The sequence below is a fragment of the Ursus americanus genome, chromosome 20, assembly GCF_024610735.1.
Source record: "Ursus americanus isolate L20-20 chromosome 20, mUrsAme1.1.p, whole genome shotgun sequence".
NCBI classification, from domain to species: Eukaryota; Metazoa; Chordata; class Mammalia; order Carnivora; family Ursidae; genus Ursus; species Ursus americanus.
This window is the reverse complement of record NC_142146.1, coordinates 27,539,359-27,558,774: the sequence shown is the minus strand read 5'-3', so window position 1 is coordinate 27,558,774 and position 19,416 is coordinate 27,539,359. Positions and strand designations below refer to the sequence as shown.

Here is a 19,416-nt window from a genome sequence, read left to right as displayed (position 1 = left end):
AACGGGCTCGAATCTGAATTCAGATCCTGTCTCCACTTCTTTCTGTGTAGGCTTGGTCAGGTTACTCACCTCTCTGAGCTTCATGTTCCTCTCCATATGAGAGGATGGATATTAAGAGTACCTCACACATACTGACAATCAAATTTTAGTTTCCTTTCCTTTCCTTTGGTCCTGGAACATTTGTTGAGTGAATTTAAAAACTCTGGAGGAAGGACCTTGGGAGAGCACCAACAGGGACTATTCCACAGAAAAGGGAAGAAAGGAAGTGTGCAAACAGTGCTGGAAAGGTTTTCTTGATCAACCTCAAGGGAAAACTGGACCATTTTCTTTCATCATACACCAAGAAAAACTCAAAATGGATTAAAGACCTAAATGTGAGACCTGAAACCATAAAAGTCCAGAAGAGAGAACAGGTAGTAATTCTCGGACATCAGTTACAGCAGCATTTTCCGAGATAGGTCTCCTGAGGCAAAGAAAACCAAAGCAATAAACTATTGGGACTACATCAAAATAAAAAGCTTCTGCCCAGTGAAGGAAACAATCAACAAAACTGAAAGGCAACCTACAGAATGGGAGAAGATACTTGCAAGTGAAATATCCAATTAAGGGTTAGTATCCAAAAAATATAAAGACATTTATACAAGTCAACACAAAAACAAATAATCCAATTAAAAATGGGTCAAAGACATGTACAGACATTTCTCCAAAGAAGACATCCAGATGGCCAACAGACATGGGAAAAGATGCCCAACATCACATATTATGAGGGAAATGCAAATCAAAACCACAATGAGATATCGCCTCACCCCTGTCAGAATGGCTAAAATAAAAACAAACAAGTATTGGCAAGGATGTGGAGAAAAAGGAACTCTTGTGCGTTATTGGTGGGAATGCAAACTGGTGCAGCCACTGTGGAAAACAGTATGGAAGTTCCTCAAAAAATTAAAAATAGAACCACCCTATGATCCAGGAATCGCACTACTGGGTATTTACCCACAAAAATACGAAAACACTAATTCAAAGGGATCCATGCACCCTTACGTTTATTGCAGCATTATTTACAGTAGCCAAGATACGGAAGCAGCCCAGTGTCCATCAATGGATGACTGGTAAAGAAGATGTGAGATAGATACATACGTATCTAATATATATATATATATAAGATATATATAATGGAATATTATTCAGCCACCAAAAAGAATGAAATCTTGCCACTGGCAATGAGGTGGATGGAGCTAGAGAGAGTATTATGCTAAACGAAATAAGTCAGAGAAAGACAAATACTGTATAATTTCACTCATATGGAATTTAAGAAACAAATGAGCAAAGGAGAAAAAAAAGAAACCCAAGAAACAGACTTAACTACAGAGAACTGTACCAGAGGGGAGGGGGGTGGGGGATGGAGGAAATAAGGGATGGAAATTGAAGAGTATACTTATCATAATGAAAAAAATAAAATGATAAAGGAGGGAACACAGCAAATGTATATCGGTTTCCCAAGGGGTGGCCCTGGGAAAAAAGGTCTCCACGGTTAGACACCAATGAGAGCCACCATTTTCGGACTTTCTGGGTGCCTATCATTATTTCATTTAACCCCAACCTCCCCTCTACACAGTGGGCACTAGGTGCTCATACTCCCCACTTTACAGGTGAACAGTTGAGCCCTGGCCCGCATCGTGTACTACGGGGGAGCCAGGATTTGAATCAAATCTGCGTGCGCAGCCCCTATTCTTCAGCAACTCTCTCCCTCCCGGCGGTACTTCTCAGAGGCCTGAAGGTTCTCATACGTACTCTGAATGTCAGAGAGGGTGAAAGTGTAACATTTCCCAAACTCATCCACCACAGAATCCTGACTCTGAGGAACACTCAGTGGCACCTTGATGAATACAGTGTTCCACAAAACGTGGGATGCCACGAGAAACGGCCACCTCTCTGGCCTGCCCAACTCTGACACCCTTCCATGATGGCGAGAGCCCTGGAAGCAGACCACACAGGCTGCGTCATCTCCCACTTGCACACGAGCCCCCAGAACTCACCAGAAACGGCATCTGGCTCAGGCTTGCTCCCTGACAGGTCCTCCACAGACGTGCTGCTGCCCTCAGCCCCCACGCCGCAGCCCCGAGGCCCCATGGCGCTGGAGCGCCGCCGCTCGTGGATCTCGTCTGAGATCATCTCCAGGTTCTTCAGGGCCGTCTTGTACTCGCCTTTCGCCAGGGCCAGTTTGGCCTGCAGGTCATCCACAGTCTTCTTCAGTTGCTGGTCAGGAGAACAGGAGGCCCAGTAAGTGCAGGCAACCCCTACTGGCCTTGCGAGGCTTCTGGACGACAGGTTCAAGCACAGTTTCTGCCCATCACTCCACTCCAAAGATGTCCCCAAGACATGACTGATGGCCGATTTCTCTTACCCAGCTATCCGCACACCCGATAAAAAAGCCACCACCAGCCCCAACTCCCATCCAGGCGACAAAGTCAAGCTAATAGCCAGAAACTACCACTGGCAGAACGAACCCCATCAGAGAAACAAGAATGGTGACAAACTCACACACAAGTCCCCCTTTCTAGCCATCTGGTCCCTTGCACTGTGGTTCTCTAACTTGAGCTTGCATCAGAATCCCCTGGAGGCCTCTTGAAAACACAGGTGGCTGGGCTCGCACCTGCAGTTTCTAATTCAGCAGGTCTGGGGTGGGCTTGGGAATCTGCACTTCCTAAGCGATGCTGATCGCAGGAACCACGGACAACCACTACCCCAGTACAGTACAGAGAGCGGCCGAACGGCAGGCTGAGAGCACTTCAGGGACCACCGAGGCCCCAACCGAGACCATTTCGAGACCTGAAAACTCAGTCAAGAATGTGTTTCTCTCTCCGCTCTCCTCTTGTAGCAAATATGCCATGTGAAAGCCCGCCACATCAGGTGGGACTTTGCGGAAAAATCCCATCAACAGCAAACCCAAAGGCGGCCACACGTACCTCAAGCTGCACGTAGTACTTTGCCTTGAGTTCAAAATAAGGCCTGTGGAAGATACAAGGAAAAACGCTAAGGCCGAGAGAACACAGTGAGCCCAGGGGACAGCACAGGGCATACCAGGGGCACCAGCTCTGGCTGGCAGGCCATCCGTCCAGGACGTAGTGAACTCTGACAAGGCCATGAGATGAAGAGGATACTCGTAGCTCTGGAGCCTGATGGATACACGTGCCAGTCAGAGCTGAGCTGACCAAAGCCCCATCTCAAGACCCGGGAACCCACACACGTGAACACTTATCTCCTTGCACCCTGGTTCACCTTCCTCTCTGGGAGGCGGTTCAAGGCCACACAGGGCGTGCCCAGCAGCCACGGCAGCCCGGATCCCCTTCTCCTAAGGAGGAGATTGGCTCCCTCACGAAGGAAAAATAGATGAGGCTGGAGGGGAGGCTGCCTCAACACACGGGTCACCCGGGGAAGGGAGAAGCACCATTCCTCCCACACCGAAAGGATGGGGGCTCAGACCCCTCCTCCTGGATTCCGTCCGGGACCACACGGATCAGTCTGCAGACGCAGCCAGGTCGTGGGCAAGAGAGAGGACAAATACCAACGTTCTACTAGACCCCCTGTTCTGGGCCGTCAAAAGACCCTGGCTCTTTGTAGCGGCTTTGGTGTCGAGCGCTGAGAGTAGATCAGTGCTTTGTTCTCAAGCTGTTCACCCCCGGTGAAGCTCTTTGAAAGCCTGGAGGCCCAGCAACTGTGAGTGAAGCAGGGGCTTGTCCCCAAGATCATTACTGTATACAAATATACGGCAGTCGTGAGAGAAGCGTGCAAAAACCTCCGCTAAAACCAGTCTTGCACACATTCATCACACAGAGAACGTGTCTGTGCGCACAGCTCATCCCCATTATGCTGACAGCCAAACTGAAGGACAGGCTTGTCCACACTGTCCACCACAGAGCCAAGGGCACAGAGTTTCCCAGAGCCCAGCCCCAGGCCCCCGCCAATGAGCCATGCAATGGTTTGCTTCTAAATTCCTTTTTCTGTCTCCTGGGTCGGTCACAGCTGGAGCAGCACTTCCAGCATCTGGGGGTTACAGAGAACTTGGGGGGCTCTGAGGAGGCGGGTGCATGGCACATAAAGGGTGGAGAAGATGTCCAAGAGGAGGACAATCACACACGGGCCCGGGAACCCACACGCGCAGACTCACTTGGACTTGTTGATGGCCCTCTTGAGTTTCTTCTCCAGCTGCCGCATGCGGCCCATGGCCGCGTTGTACCTGGCCGCCGTCTCCTTGTGCACCAGCTCGCTCCTCGTCTTGGTCTGCTCTGCCTCCATGACCTTCAAAACACAGCAGGTGTCAGCCTGGCCAGACAGTCCCTTGATGGGCTATTTCCTGTACCATTTTTAATAATACTCTTTGAGGAAACTGTGGACAGACTAAGATTAAACTAAATTCCAAATAGAGGAGGAGTGCTTTTCTCTGTTAACCTGTTTTGGAAAAGTCTGGTCAGGTGAGAGGAAGCAAACTGACTGTGGCAAAGCCTGGGAAAGAAAACAAGGAAAAGCAAAAATCAGAGAAAAGTGAAACATTCTCTGATTCCAATCGATGTCCACTTCCTCCTGCTCAGCCCTCCTGGCACGAAGTAGCCACTGTGGACTCCTTGGCTCCTGCCTTGGCGCAGGGGCTGACAGGCACGCAGATGGGCCAACAGCACTAGCAGGGACATCGAGGAATGGGGACACCTCGCACAACCAGGCCTGTCCACGTCGGAGTGGCAAGGCAGTCCCCATGTCAGCTTGTTGGCCTGTTCCCAAACATCGTGCATTAGCCGGGGCACACAACTGAATTCAGGATCCAGAAGGGGCAAACTTTCCATTTAAACACATGAATATCAAGTCATTCAGATCAGATTCTGAGGTTCACAGACACACGTGACCAGAGACCAGTCAATGTTCTGGCAGGAAATTCTGGTGGGGACATTTCATTGAGCCTGTTGATAAAAATGAGTTTATAACCAACAACCAGGGCCCATCGATGGCCAAAACCAAAGCGGCTGAGACGCGCATTCCCAGACACCTGGTCCTTTCCTCCCTTACATAAGCAAGCACGACGAGGCCTGCCTTGAGGAGAGAGGAGGAAGGAGACACACGGCAGTTTAGGCCACGTAACCAGCCTGCCAGTTCTTTCCCGTCTTGTAGATACAGCTCACACCTGTGTTAGCGGATGAATGCAGAGGCCGGGGCGAGGCCAGAGGGCTCCCAGGAGCTCAGATGCCAGCAGGACGATTTTGGGGAGGCACCACCACGCCTTTAGCTTGGGGCTGCTGATGCTCTCCCAAACCCCTCCCGTCAAGAGCCAGTCAGCCCTGAGAGAGCTTAGTTATGCACTTGCTCGTGAGGAGGATTTTTTAAAAGCGTCAGGGAAAATGGGGAAAGACTCAAAGGCGCATCACACACTGCTGGGTGTCCCGGCTCGTGTGCCCTCCCCGGTCCCCTCGGGCTTTCACTGTCTTGGGGCCGTTTCACAGCCCAGTCCCTGCTAGCACTCAGGCTGTACTGCAGGCGACTCTTATGCGAGAAGCGAAGGCGGACCGCGTCCCGGAGGAGCCCCTGCCTGCCCCGCACGCTGCACGCTTGCCAAGTCCCGTCAGCACTGCCGGTTCTCGACGGGCGCGTTAGCATTCTGTTACGTCTTACCAGTTTCCTCCTAAGTTAGGGAGTTAAACATATAAACAAATATAAATATAAAACATTCAAAATGTTATTTATCACTTATGCTTTTTCCTGTTTAAGAATATACGGATCTTAGCAAAGGCTTTGATGCTTGAGACACTTTGAAACAACAGAATCAGAACCACGTCAGAGAAGGGAAGTACGACGGGCCTGATCTGAGCGGGCGGGAGGTTTCGCGCTTGCTGAAATGACTTCTCCGCCAAGCCCAAGGGGCTAAGAAGCTCTCTCCCTCTGCTTCAACACCAAAGATTTCACAGTTTTGAAATGAAGTACACAAAAACCGTCCCATACTTGGACGCTTAGCGGAACAGCGGAAACTCTTCAGTCGTGACTTGAATCTTAAGCATTAAGGATTTGCCGGTGTGACCTTCCTGAAAACTCAAAACCCTAAGTCAGTGAGACTGTGGAGAACTGTGGCATTACGATCGGATGTGACACAGGGCTCCTCTTTAAGGAGTGGCGTGAAAGCATCTTAACTAGACCGATTCATAAAAAGCTGTGATTCGTGGCGACGGCACAGGAAGAGCCCCCACAAGCAGCAGGAGCCACACCAGCTGCACACAGGCCCTCGTCTCTCTCAGTGCCTAGTCTGCAAAACGCAGCCAAGTCTGTCTGAAATTAAACGCTCAGGAAGCTCTGAGCACTTGGCAATATTGCCAGTGAAGACCCAGGAGGCGGCGCGGCGTGCGTCACTGTCCCCTGCTTCACCCCCTCAGGCCACGTCGGCCGTCTCCCATCCCAACCTGGACCCCCACATACAACCCCCAGCTCTCAAAAGAGACCCCCTCCAACCCCCAACTCCTCTTTCCACCTCCAGGGAGAAAGTCAGTGAGCCTGCCGCCGTGGTTGCATGGTAACCAAGGAGCATCCCCCAACTGCAGCCCAGCATCAGGCACGAGCGATGGTGGGGGAAGGGAAGGGCAGGGCGGCCCAGGACCAGGGGCTTTGCTAGGAGGCCGGAGCCCCAGAGAACACCAGCAAGCCACAGAAGAAAGCAACCAGGAAGTCCCTTAGCGCCTCACGGTAGCCACAGGTTGGGCTGAGCGACCAGACGGGCAACTCAGAACTGGGGTACACACTGCCATTGCCCTGGGCCTCCCGGGGCCACCCTTGCTCTCCTCCAAGCCTGGCTTGACAGCTGTCTGGTCCAGACTCTTATCTCTGCAATGGGCTTTTCTTTTTACTCACCATCATCACCACCTACGGTGCACACCCACAGTGTGCACAGAGACGCTGGCGACCAAGCCGTGGGCGGCCGGCCTCACCGGTATAGATGTATCCAGCAGCCGTGGCCGCCACTCCAGGCAGCATGGGATCCGGGCTGTGGGGAGGGCCGCAGCAGCTCAGGGGGCTCGACAGCAGGGGCGGCACGTGAGCGGGCTCTTTGGGATGGGCAGCCGGGGTAAAGGACGTGAAGGGCGGAAGGACGGCTGGCTGCAAGGGGCTTTATCAGCAGAGGATGCGTCCTTCCCGGTGTCCACACGTCCCAGAGCCCCATCTGCCACCCCCGGTGGGATGAGCAGGCAGGACTCAACAACGGAAGACAAGCAGGGCTCAGCTTCCCACCCCCTCTCCTGCATCGGGAGGGCTCCTGAGGGAGATAACTGTCCAATGGGAACAGAGTCTCACACTCCCGCAGGATGGCTGAGAACCTTCTCCCCAGAGAGGGCCCTGTCCTGGAGATGACCTGCCGGCCGTGTTCGCTTCTGGGCGCTCCCACCTCCTGGGCTGTCCCGAGTGCCCAAGAACTGACCACCGGCTGGGGCCCAATGGCAAGGTTTGAGGCTTGCCTGCCCTGAGGGGTCTGCTACTGGACAGCCACAGCTTCGAGACCCGGGCAGGCGAGTGGGCAGCGGGACCTGGAGGGGACATGCAGGCCAGCAGCTGCCTGTGCTCAGGACCCGGGGAAAGACCCAGGTCTCTGCCTCTCCTCCTGGGTCAGCAGCACAGAGAGAAATGTGGCTCCGGGGGTGCCAGCCTGGCCACATCCTGAAAGCCCAGGGCAGGCAGGCAGCTGGGTCCCGAAGGCCGTAGGGACCCTGCTCGCAGCAACCCACAGTGGATGCTGCCCCAGCTGGGCCGTCCTGCCTCAGTAGCGCCGGCACTGAACGGGCCTGCCAGGCCCCAGGCCGGCGGACATCCCCCGGCATGGCTCCTCACACCTGCGGGTCTGGCCTCCCCGACCCCCTGCAAACCCCAAGGCACTCCCCGCTTACTCCACCACCCTCGACGTCCCAGGGCCGAGACTGGGGCCCTCCTGTCCCCAGGGAAGGCGGTTTCGTGGTCTCCTCAGCCAGCCGGTTCGGGCTGTTTTCGGGTTCTGCGGCATCCCCGGGCGCGGGGGCCCACGGAGGTGGTTTCTCCCCGCGGAGCGGGAGGCGCGTACCCAGCGATGGCTGTGCACGTGCCTGTGCGTGTGCCCCGCTGCAGGCCTGGAGCCCCGCCCCCGAACCTAGGACGTGCGACTGGCTCCGTGCTCTCTGCTCTCCAGAGGCCGCCTGCAGCCTGTCCGTGAGCAGGTAAATGCCTCCCCATTCCCAAGTCACAGTTCCTTCTTCCTCTCTCTGCTCGCCTTTGACAGGTGGCAGAAGAGCCGATTCCCCTCCCCTCAGAGGCCACGTCTCCTCTCCCATCTGGTGACAAGCGCTCACCTTCCCACAAAGGCTGCTTCAAGGCCAAAATGGCCAAAGCTGGAGGGGCCTCTGCTGCCCAAGCCCCCAGGCAGTGAGCAGCAGGAACCCCAGGCCCTGTGTCCCCTGCAGGCAACTCAAGCGCAGGCCCAGCCCACTCGGCCACTCTGCCTCACCTCCTACGGCTTCTAAGGCCCTCCTTGAGCCCAGCACCGAGAGGAGAACTGTCCCTTTGTCCCGGTCTGTGGCATTACATGGGCCTAACAGAGGACGCTGGGACTCCTGACATTGCTCACAGTTTCCTAGAATGCTGGCGTCAGCCATGGCTTTAGGGTGTGGCTGCCCAACGTCACCATACGTCTGAAGGGAACGAAGGGGACACACGGATGGACTTGGACAAGGAACAAGGGTACCCACTGCAGTATTCCTCCATGGTGCCCAGAGTCACCCAGCCCAAACACAGCCCAAACCACTGCCCCTTACTCAGGACAGCCTGGACGTTCCTGAGCTCTGGATCTCTGACCAGACCATTAAGCAGTACTTTTGGGGGGGGGGGCGGGGAGAAGAGGGTGAGATGAAACTAGCTCCCTTCTTCTGAAGAAACAGGCTTCCTGGAGTAACCAGGAGTCAGACAAGGCAGGAGACATAGTCGGTACCTCCTTGTCAGAGATCAACCTGCATTCAGCAGGCGGAGTGTGGTGGCCCCATGGGGTTCGGGGAGCAGGCAACACGACCCCCATTTGGGGAAATGCTAAATCCAGAGGGAGATCCACAGCCAAGCCCAGAAGAAGGGTCTGCACCATCCATCCGATTCAGCGCGCCCCCTTCTGGGCTAAGTTCCTCAGTAACGCGGGCACGTGGTTGGGGAAGGCTCCGCCACCAACTCTGGCTCTTGCTGGTGTGTGTTTCCAACTTTCCTTCCCCCTCAGCAGTTCAAACCTATGCAACCATGAAGGAATCTGGGGGAGAGAGCAGCAGCCCAGGCTGGAAATCCTGGCCTGTGACTCAGAACACAGGGGTTATCCCCACGACCAAGAAACCTCCAGTGGCCTCAGGGAGGCCCTCCCCAGGCCCTTAGGAGACCACGCGACCTCGGGAGGCCCAGGTACAGCCCCACAAGTCATGCACTGCACAACCCCAAAAGGCACCACTCTCAAAGATGACAGCATGAATGGGGCTCCCAGGAGCTGTGCAGCGTGGAGGTCCTGGGGCCACCTCTCCTTGACCAACTACTCACCATCCACACTAGGGCCCGGGGACTTACAAAAGAGGTTAAAAAAAAAAAAGGCACGGACATATTTTGTTCCTTTTTCAAGAACAGATTAAATAGTTTCTGAAATAATTTTGTAAGGCTGATTTAGATCTTCAGTTGAGGTGGAGGGAGGACAAAAAGGAAAAGCAGGCCTTTACCTAATTTCTTGGAAGGAGCTACTCCCCGCCCCCCTTTTTCTGGTCCTTTCCACAACTATCAGACTGTGGCTTATAAATTTCTAACTTCTACTTTGGTTTTTCACTGGCTGACCCAGAAAAGCTATTCCAGCCTGTGTGTGACTCTCTGAGCATCACGTCCACTAGGGGGCAGGAGGCGCAAAGCCACACAGAGCCAGGCCGGGTATCTCGGGCTTCAGGGGAAGGTGGCACGAAGATTTGACTTGAAGTCATTTGTGTGTCAGGCTTTCTATTTAGGGAAGCACAAGGCCATCTTTAATTATCAGATCCCCTAGGACTTGAGCCACTGTGGCAGATGACACTGAAGAGGGAGAGGCTGCTGGCGTTAACTCCTGACTTTTCTATTCTAGCCCCACAGGTGGCAAGACCAGGGGGGTTGCAGCCCCCCACCCCCTCTATATCACCCCTCCATCTAAGGCCTTCGTCGGAGCTGCTGAAGCCACATGTCAGCTCTCTCACTCACCCTGCAGCAAATCAGCCCGGAGAAGGGGATAGGTATCAAGAATATTCTGTGTGACTCCTAGAAAACCCAATGGAGTTAGGTAGAGATAACTCCAACTAAGCCAAGCAGCTGTCTTGACTCTGAATAATGTGGTCAGAGAGCAGGTCATGGGAGCTGGTAAAAAGCCAAAGATAATGGCATAAAACCTAAGAGTCAAATTAGGGTAAAGATCATACACGGCCCACTTTCTGTTCCCATGCTGGCTGCTCGAATCCCAGCCCAGCCTGAAGGCCAAACTTGAGTGCCCACTGGATTCTGGTCTCATCTGTCAGGGCCCCCACCCTCCTACCAACAGCACACATACCCTGAGTCCAGGCCCTACATGGTGTGGGGCTGTTAATCAAGGTCTTCCACTTGGGATTCTAAACTCAGCCATTCCCCCTGGAACTCAGTGGGAATAGGCCCTGGAAAATAACCTGGTCCCTCTGGGAAGCCCAATCCACAGTCAAGACCTTCAGGGATGACGTGAACCAGACAGACCTCGAGTGACACAGGGAAGGAAGAGCTATACCCATTACTGGAGGACTGCACTCTGAGTAGGGCTTAGTGCCAGGCCAGCAGAGACCATGCGGAGAGACAACCTGTGACTTTCAGAGAGCGTTTCCAGGCAACAAGCCTGGGAGTCTGTCTCCTCTGCTTGGGGAAACCCCCGCACCCAGAGCTCAGCAGGACCGGGGGGGTAGTCTGATCACACGGACCAGAGGAAGTGTGAAGGATGCTCCCTACCGCACCCACAAAGGGGAGGCCCCCACTGCAGAAGCCCACACGCGCACAGACACCTGCAGACACAGACGCATGCTCGAGAACCAGGCACTCCCCCCTCCGCCCCGTGCACCCGGCAGTGACTCATACCCTCTGGGTGGCATGATTCAGCATCTCCTGCCAGGCGGAGTCGAACTGCCGCTTGTCATCCTCCAGCAGCCGCTGCTCGGCCAGGGAGATGGTTTCCTTGGCGGCACGGAGCACCTCTGTGGCCCTCTGGAAGTCCTGCGTGGCTTTCTGAGCTTCCAGCTGAGCCTGTGCAAGGAAGAACCCTCGTGAGGCCTCAGGAAATGGCAGGGGCCCCCTCTGGCCCAACACACCCTACAAAAGATGATCTTCCTGAGGGCTGGGACCTGCTCTGTCCATCTCTGCCCTTCCAAGTGGGAACAGGCCTGGTACCAGCAGGGCCTTGTAAAAGCTGGACGCGGGGACAGGTGCCAGGTAGGTGAGTAGATGATTTTACAGTCCAGGGCCCAAGAGACCAGATAAACATACCGGCTCTCGGTCAGAGCTGGAGATGGCAAACCCGTGGCCTTTCATTGAAAAGCTCTCATTTGCTAATGAGGCCACGGTGGACAGATACAGTGCTCCCCAATACCATCCCTGCCTGGAACCATGGCTCAGTGCAAGCATTCAGAACCAGAAGGGCCCCTGAGATCACAGTCCAATGGCGTCATTCGACAGGTGGCTCCGAGAGACCCGGCCAGACCACACAAAGCTGGCAAGAAGCCGAGCTGTGACTGGACACTAGGCGCTGCAAGTCCCACTAAGTGCCATCATTCTGCCAGCCAGGCCCTCACCCAATTCACACTCACCAACGGTCACGGGGAAGGACTGAATGGTCACGACACAGCCTGCCTTTCAAGGAACATCGGGTGGGAGCAGGCACATAAATCGTAGCAGACCGTACATTACACCGCCACCAGCCACATGTGGCTAGCAAGCATTTGAAATGTCCTTAATCCACACTGAGTATAAAGCACCCCAAATTTTAAAGGCTTAGTACCAAAAAAAGAATTATTAACAATCTCAATTTTCATAGTGATTACGTGAGGAAATGATAGGATTTTGGATGTACTTAAATAGATGATCTTATTAAAATTAATTTCACCTGTGTTTTTTTTTTTTTTTTTTACTGTAACTACCAGAAAATTTAAAATTACATAGTTGGCTCACATTCTATTTCTTCTGGACAGTAAACACATCTCCTCCAAGAGTGGCCCATGAGATTGCATCAGGAATCAGCAACAAAACCCCCTCAGGCCCCCACTCTGAATTTCCCAGCAGAGCACAAGCAAGCCACTGCCCAACGCTGGGCCGCAGCAGCATCTGACCCACCCACCCTCCGTTACCCAGATCGGTTACACAAGCCCGCGGACATCCACGGGGTAGCCCCTGGCACTCAGGAGAGGGGAACAGGGGCCCTATCCATCCCCAGAATGAGTCTCACATGACTTAGAGGAAGTCTTGGAGAACCACAAGACAAAGATGGTTAAGGAGAACAAAACAGACTTGGAAAACACCAGCCCCCAAGGCAAGGAACAGTGCTGTGACCCCATGGGTGCCACTCTCCACCCTTCAGGCAACAGTGGACACGTGCTGTGTACCACACCCAACCCAACCCTCCAGGACAATGATCTGGTCAGGGAACAGACAGGCATGGAGGGGACATCCAGAATCTGTCCCACAGAGCTGAGCACTGGAGCGCCCTGGGAGGGAGATACAGAAAGTAGGAGGGTGTGTAGGACAAATTACTTCCAGGAGAGGGAATCCAGGGCTACTTCTGAAAAGACAATGATCCCGAACGGAGGACTAAAGAACATGACGACCTGAAAAATGCAGGGTTGGTGGGGGGCCAGGAGGAAGCAGCCTCGTGAACCACAGTATCTGCAGGAGACCTTGACAAAGGCGAGGATCAAAGTTTCAAAAGGTAGAGGAAGAGCACTGAGTAATGCATGGAATTGCTGAATTGTTATGTTGTACACCTGAAACTAAAATAACACTACAGGTTAACTACACTGGAGTTAAAAATAAACATAGAATAAAACAAAATAAGAAATAAAAGTATGTATACTGCCATCAAAAAAAAAAGTTCCAAAAGGAATCAAGAGTGGGGGCCTGAATGAACACCAGACTAATGCTTCAACCAGCAGCCCCGGGGCCTGCCTGCTGGCGGAGGGCCGCTGTGTGGCCCTGGGCCGCATGGCCAGGCAAGGGCGCCTCCGAGACACAGTGGGGACAAGGGGCCCGGCCCTACAGAACTGACCAACCCGCCGCGCGGTAACAAGACAGCACGGCGTGCTGCTCCAGCCTGCAGGCCAGTCTGTGGATGTCCCGTGAGAGGACAGCCCGGGTGGGGCCCTCCCTCGGCCTAGCTGTGCTCCGGGGCAAGTGGGGTGGCACGGGCGCCCGCCCCACAGACCACCCACCGGCTTCGAACCGACACCAGCAGACAATAATTAATCCCACAGGATTCTCACATTTCTGAAGATGGGATTCGTATTTGTGTTTTTCAGGAAATTTTAGTATTTCAATTCAGCAACACTTAAGGGTAAACTCTCTTCCCCCAGGTCTCCCTGCTTGATTTAGGAAGCTTTCCTTTCTTCAAATGAAAGAAAGAGCTGAAATGTGGCTGCTGTACCACAGACCCAGAAGCCCTTCGCCTGCTGTCTTGCATCTGATGAATTCAAATAAGGAAGCCAGCTCTGTACACAGAGGGGGCGAAAGGAAGCCCATCCGAAGGGGCCTTTAGAAGAACACGCTGTCAGGTCTGTTGAGTTTCTGAATTTTCCACAAGGCTCCTTCGCTCCTGTATGGTAGGATCAGAAATGTGCCTGCCTTGTCCTATCAAAGATCTAATATGAGGCTTCAGTCCACCCTTGACCTATGGAGACCGGATGGCACGTCTCCATCACCTATGTGCCTGCTCACTCATTCAAGAAAGCATGGGGCGGCTGTTCAGCAGCACTGTCTGTAGTCGTCACCTCTCCTGGGAAGAGAGCCTGTATGTCTCGGGGCGAGGCAACGTGCCAGCTGGAGACCCTACTTCCCAGCCTCGAAGACAGCTAGTGCCCTTCCAACTTCGAGCTAAGGAGATGTAAATGGACATTGAGTGAGCCTTCCAAGACGGCTCCTTTGTCTTTCCATTTGTGATATTAACACAATGACCGGTACTTCAACAGCCGTTTTGGGTCATGAGGCCACCCTCCTAAGGATAGAGGAAAAGTAAGTTAGGTCCCTGCCCTGGATTGCCTACCTCCTGACTTTTTAAATGACAGAAAAAATAAAGGCTCATGTTTAAACCAGTTTTCTGTGACATTCAGTCAAATCCGAACCTGAATGATAACACGTGTTCCCTCTCTACAGCTGAGCTACTTTGCCAACCTGACGGAAGTGACTACAGCGACTAGCAGAGACTGGTCAACTCTCCCTCGGCTTCTTTCTGGCTGCTCCCGGCCCATTTTACTACTAACAAGCCCAAGGAACCAACCTTCTGGGGATTCCTAAAGGATCCCAAAGCTCACGGCCTCTTTGTAAGGCATTTCATCAAACATTTTCTAAAACCACATTGACAAGGAAGGACCGGGCAGGGGAGGGGAGGGAGCAGTCTATCGTCCCCTTGCTAGCAGGATGCAGTCCATTCAGCACTGCCGAGGAACCTCCTGGAGACTCGTCTCTGGAGGGGAGGGGCCCAACCCCAAAATAGGGGTTCCAATTCAGTCGGGAAAACAGACACATTCAAAACAAGACAGACTGCAACAGTAACAGAGGTGTAAAATGCTGTGGGAAGAGAGAAAGATTTGTCAAAGGTTTCCCACCCAGGGAAGACCCAGCAAAGGAGACGGTGTTGGCACCAGGCTAGGTCATGGTAATACAGGAGGCATCCATGAGTTTACACACACATCTAACTGGGGAGGGTTAACTTCAAGATTGCTTCCCAGTGTCCTAATGGGACACGTGACCTCAAAATCAGAAGCTGACTTAGCAAGCCCAACAGGGGCTGGCTAGCCAGTTCTCACTGGTGTATGAGGGAGGACACTCAGAAATCTTGGGCACAACCAATGGCAGCAAGTTTTATCTTCAAACTCTAAAAAAGGACCTAAGCCCTAGTATTCATATATTGCTCCTGGTGTGCACAAATCAGGCTGTGGTTCTCCCAGCAGAGAACCCAGTTAGCAAACTGAAGGGCTGAGGCTCTGCCTAGAAGAGTACTGACGAGGAAAATGGTGGGGGAGCTGGGTTTTCGCTGTAAGATGCAACACAGGAAAACTTTGAACATCTTTATGACTCATGGATACTAAAGACTTTCATGGAAACATCTCTCTGGAAAGAATTTTAAAAGGCTGCTCATGAATGAATTTGCTAAGTGACCTTCATTAGACTCTGGCCTGGGGCCAGCTGTGACTGTGAAGGCCTCACATGCGTGAGTGTTCCACAGTGTCATCAATAAGGCGGGGGAGGGGAGCGTGAGCGGAGAGGTCCGCCATTGTCCAGGCTGCCAGGAGAAGGGAAAGGCCACAATCCTGGCCATCTACTAGCCTTCCACCCCATGCCATATTTGGGCTCAGGAAGGAACGAGAGTATCTGGACGTTTGCGCTGGTTGCAACAAAGGGTCAGGGTAGAAGGAAGTTTACAGAACATCCAGTTCAAGGCCTTCATTTTTCAAAAGATGACCCAGCAATGCAAGACAACTTGCTGAATGTCACACAGCTATTCAGTGCCTGGCCACAGCCAGGAAACCAGAGCTGCTGACCCCTAAATGTGGCTAGTTCTGCTCTACCTCTAATATGAGGCTTCAGTCTACCTTTGACCCATGAAAACTGGATGGTATCTCTCCATCGTTTACCATCACTCATCTCCAACCTGCATAACTTTGGCAAGGACATAAGCACCGCACGACTGGACGGTCTCCCTGTAACTAATACATACCAAGAAGAGCTGCTCAGGGGGCCAAAGATGAGATGAGAATTCAAGGTGTGCGTGGGACTGCTGCCTGCCACCTGTGGCTCATGCGGGGGCCACTAACAGACAGCTAGTCGGCTAAGGAAATTGGAAAGGAATCTCATCACACACGGCTTCCCAAAGCCAAGCTTCAGCTGGGGGTGGCTCCAAGTCACTGACAGCGCCCCCACGATGAGACCAGTCTCGTACCTGAGTGCTAGCAAAGCCCTAAGGATGGAGACAGGTGGTTATAAGACAGTAATGATAGCAGTTACTGTTTGAGCATTTATCCGGAGTCAGATAATGTGTGAGAGGTGCTCTGAATACAGTACCTCATTTCAATCTCAAAATTCCACTATGAACGCAGTCCAATTATTATCCCTCCTTTATAAAGGAGACCAACACTCAGAAAGGTTAAATAAATTGCCCCAAATCACACAGTTAACAAGGGTGAGGTCAAGACTCAAAGCCTGAGCCTATGTTCTAAATTTCTATTAAATACCACCTGCTGGGGCTACAGACTCCTCACAAAGAGGTCAAGCTCACTTCCGTCTTACCCCTGCACCCGAAACAAGGCCATGCTGGCCATTGCCTCATAGATCCAAGTAGGTAGGGGCGTGCCGGGAGAAAAGAAGTCAACCACAAGGACAGCACGCTGCTGCCCCAGAGTGCACGCAAGGAGCAGGCCGCTGCTGTCCGAGCGGAGCACGCACAGTGAGGAGCCAGCGTGCAGACAGTAGGGTCCAGAAGCTGATCCTGAATGCCCTCCAAGCTTAACCGCTCCTACAGCCCCTAATGCTACTTCCTTATCTGCTCTCGGGAACAACTTGCATCCCACTCACAGAGGAGAGCACGGAGGATGGAAGAGACAGGGAAGCATCTGTCAAAAATCACACTCCCATTCCGGGTCCAGGTCCTCCTGGGAGTGGAAGCAATTACAGAGCAACCAGTCTTCCAGAAAGCCCTGGATGCTGGGACATGTAAAGGAAGATGGGGGTGCCCCCCTTTCTTCTAAAGAGGGTGGGGAAGACACCTGCCTGGGCGGAAGCAGAGGCTGTCCGGAGTAGGAGGTCAGCGACAACCCTCCAGCGAACATGGGGCTGCAGGGCACTGAGGAAAGGGAGGCCCGGCTTCTCCTGCTGGGTCAGTGCTCCAGCTGGGCTGGCCCCGAAGCCCACAGGCATCAGGACACAGTTGCTGCACTGAGCAACCACTGGCAGGGGACCCTCTGTCCTTGTTCTGCTTTTCTCTTTTTAAACTGGATACAGTTTTGTTCTTGCCTCTATAGTGAATGTTGTCTGTGCTGCTGGAAAGAACCCATCTTCCAGCTAGAAGCTCATGAAGAAAAGTCCCAGATTCCTCTCGAGGCCCCTGAGGAAACCAAAATTTTTGAAAGCAGGATCCAAACCCCTGCTGGCCTCAGTGAGGGAGGCATGTCCGGGATAAACATCAAAGGGGACAACAGGGGCATCCGTTCTCCGTGCGATTCAAGCTCTCGTTTTTTGCGTGTATTCTGAGCAATCCTAGTCATCAGCAGCTGCCAGACAGTCTGAGCCTCTCAATTCTGAACACTTTCAATCCTTCCACACCCCCTTCAAACTTCTATCTGAGGTTAACCGAAGGGTGGCCGGAGATAGGAGCCGGCCATTTTGACGAGGCTGTTTGGCTCCCAAGGACATTTTGGATACAAACATTTTAATCAGAATTACCCCAGGGTAGATACATTTTCATTTGAAAGCATTTTCTACAGAAAATTCCACTACAGTCCATTCAGTTCCTTGATCATTTTTCATCCCCAGTGTTTCTAATTTTTCATTTTTCTTTAGTCAAAGTTATTTTTATTAAAATCAGTTCTTTTCTGCTTCAAATCAATAGATTTGATTCACTGAACGGTTTCATCCATATGACACTTTACTAATTACAGCTTGTGCCACGGAGCTTTTCATTATTTTTCTCAAACTCGGTTTTCCTGGATCAATTTTGGATAGCCCTAAAAACCTGCTGAGCACATGGGACAATTTCCACTCAGTCCCAGCTGTCACCGTGCACAGGCTGAGCCATTATCAGTTAACAGTCAACGGCATAATACAGGATATAATAAATGATAGAGTCGAAATTAAAGGTCCATGGTGTGTATCTGTGAAAATCATGAGAAGACTGTGTGCGCTTCTGAGACAGAATGTAGGGCCTGCAGCGGTTTCAGAGGACAGGCCACAAAGCTCTTTAAGGGATCCCCGTGTCAAAGGGGCCGCGCGGGATTAGAAAAATCAAGGTCAGATCAAGCTCTGTTCTGAGGTTAAATATGAGCTACTTAAAAATAAAAAATTAAAAAGTTTGGGTGCCTGGGTGGCTCCGTCGTTAAGCGTCTGCCTTCGGCTCAGGTCATGATCCCAGCGTTCTGGGATCGAGCCCCACATCCGGCTCCCTGCTCGGTGGGAAGCCTGCTTCTCCCTCTCCCACTCCCCCTGTTTGTGTCCCCTCTCTCACTGTCTCTGTCAAATAAATAAATAAAATCTTTAAAAAAATTATAAAGTTATTATCTATGTTCGAAACAACACAGCTAGAAGGGAGAGCTGGGGGCTGGGAGGGGTTAGACTGGCCAAGGCTTAAACACCGTAGAAGCCGGACGAAGAATAATACGGGGCTCTATTACACTATTCACTACTTTGTATTTGAAATCTTCTATAATAAAAAGTAAAAAAGAAAAATGCTATCATTTGCAACTACCCACTTAGGGTTTTCTAGAAATGCACTAATACAGGAGGTGCTAGCCACATGTGGCTATTTACAATGAAATAAATTAAAATGTCAGTTTCTCTAGCCACATTTCAAGTGCTCCACGGCCACATGTGGCTAGTGGCTCCCATACTGGACAGTGCAGATACGGAACGTTTCCAACGTCACGGAAAGTCCTACTGGACAGCGCTGGCCTAGATACTGTGCAACCCTGAAAGGAAGGGTGACAAAAGATCTCGGCTAACATCCATAGTCTTGAATTTGCTGTGCTCCTTAAAACAGCTGCATTCCTGCCTTAGGTGATTCATAACCAGACATTTAAAAACCCATCCTAAAGGAACCTGGAGGATACACTGTGGCAAGACTTGGATGTGGGGAAGGCCTGGCCACCCAATATGGTGTTGTGACCCTGTTTCTGGCAGGACCACTCCCCGTGGCCACCGAGGGCCTCACACTGACCAGGGCAGGGTCTAACTCAAGGGTTTCAGTTGGGGTCTTTGGGGAGGTTCTTCCAGGATTGAGTCCACCTTGGCGGGTCTCCCGTGAGGGGCATTAGCCCGCAGCTAACCTCTGGACGCAGGCATACACACCCGCATCAGACCCCAGGGCTTCCCGATCCACTCAAGGGCCACTCGTCCCTCTGCGTTAGGTTGGCACCATTTGTCACCCTACCAAACCTCCCCAATTTGGCCAAAATCTTC

The 19,416-nt window shown here is 52.4% G+C and overlaps 1 protein-coding gene across 2 annotated transcripts in view; it reads right to left on the bottom strand.

Moving 5' to 3' along the window:
- The window catches only part of SH3BP5 (SH3 domain binding protein 5), a 70,221-nt gene that overhangs the window by 2,963 nt on the left and 47,842 nt on the right, over positions 1-19,416 (bottom strand). The window contains exons 4-7 of one of the 2 annotated variants that reach the window (XM_045791727.2): positions 11,128-11,292; positions 4,169-4,299; positions 2,967-3,009; positions 2,037-2,256 (exon numbers count right to left, since the gene is read on the bottom strand). In XM_045791727.2, the coding sequence (XP_045647683.2) occupies positions 2,037-2,256; positions 2,967-3,009; positions 4,169-4,299; positions 11,128-11,292 (559 nt within the window). The remainder of the gene's footprint in view (positions 1-2,036; positions 2,257-2,966; positions 3,010-4,168; positions 4,300-11,127; positions 11,293-19,416) is intronic. The other variant, XM_087870189.1, reaches the window with a different exon arrangement.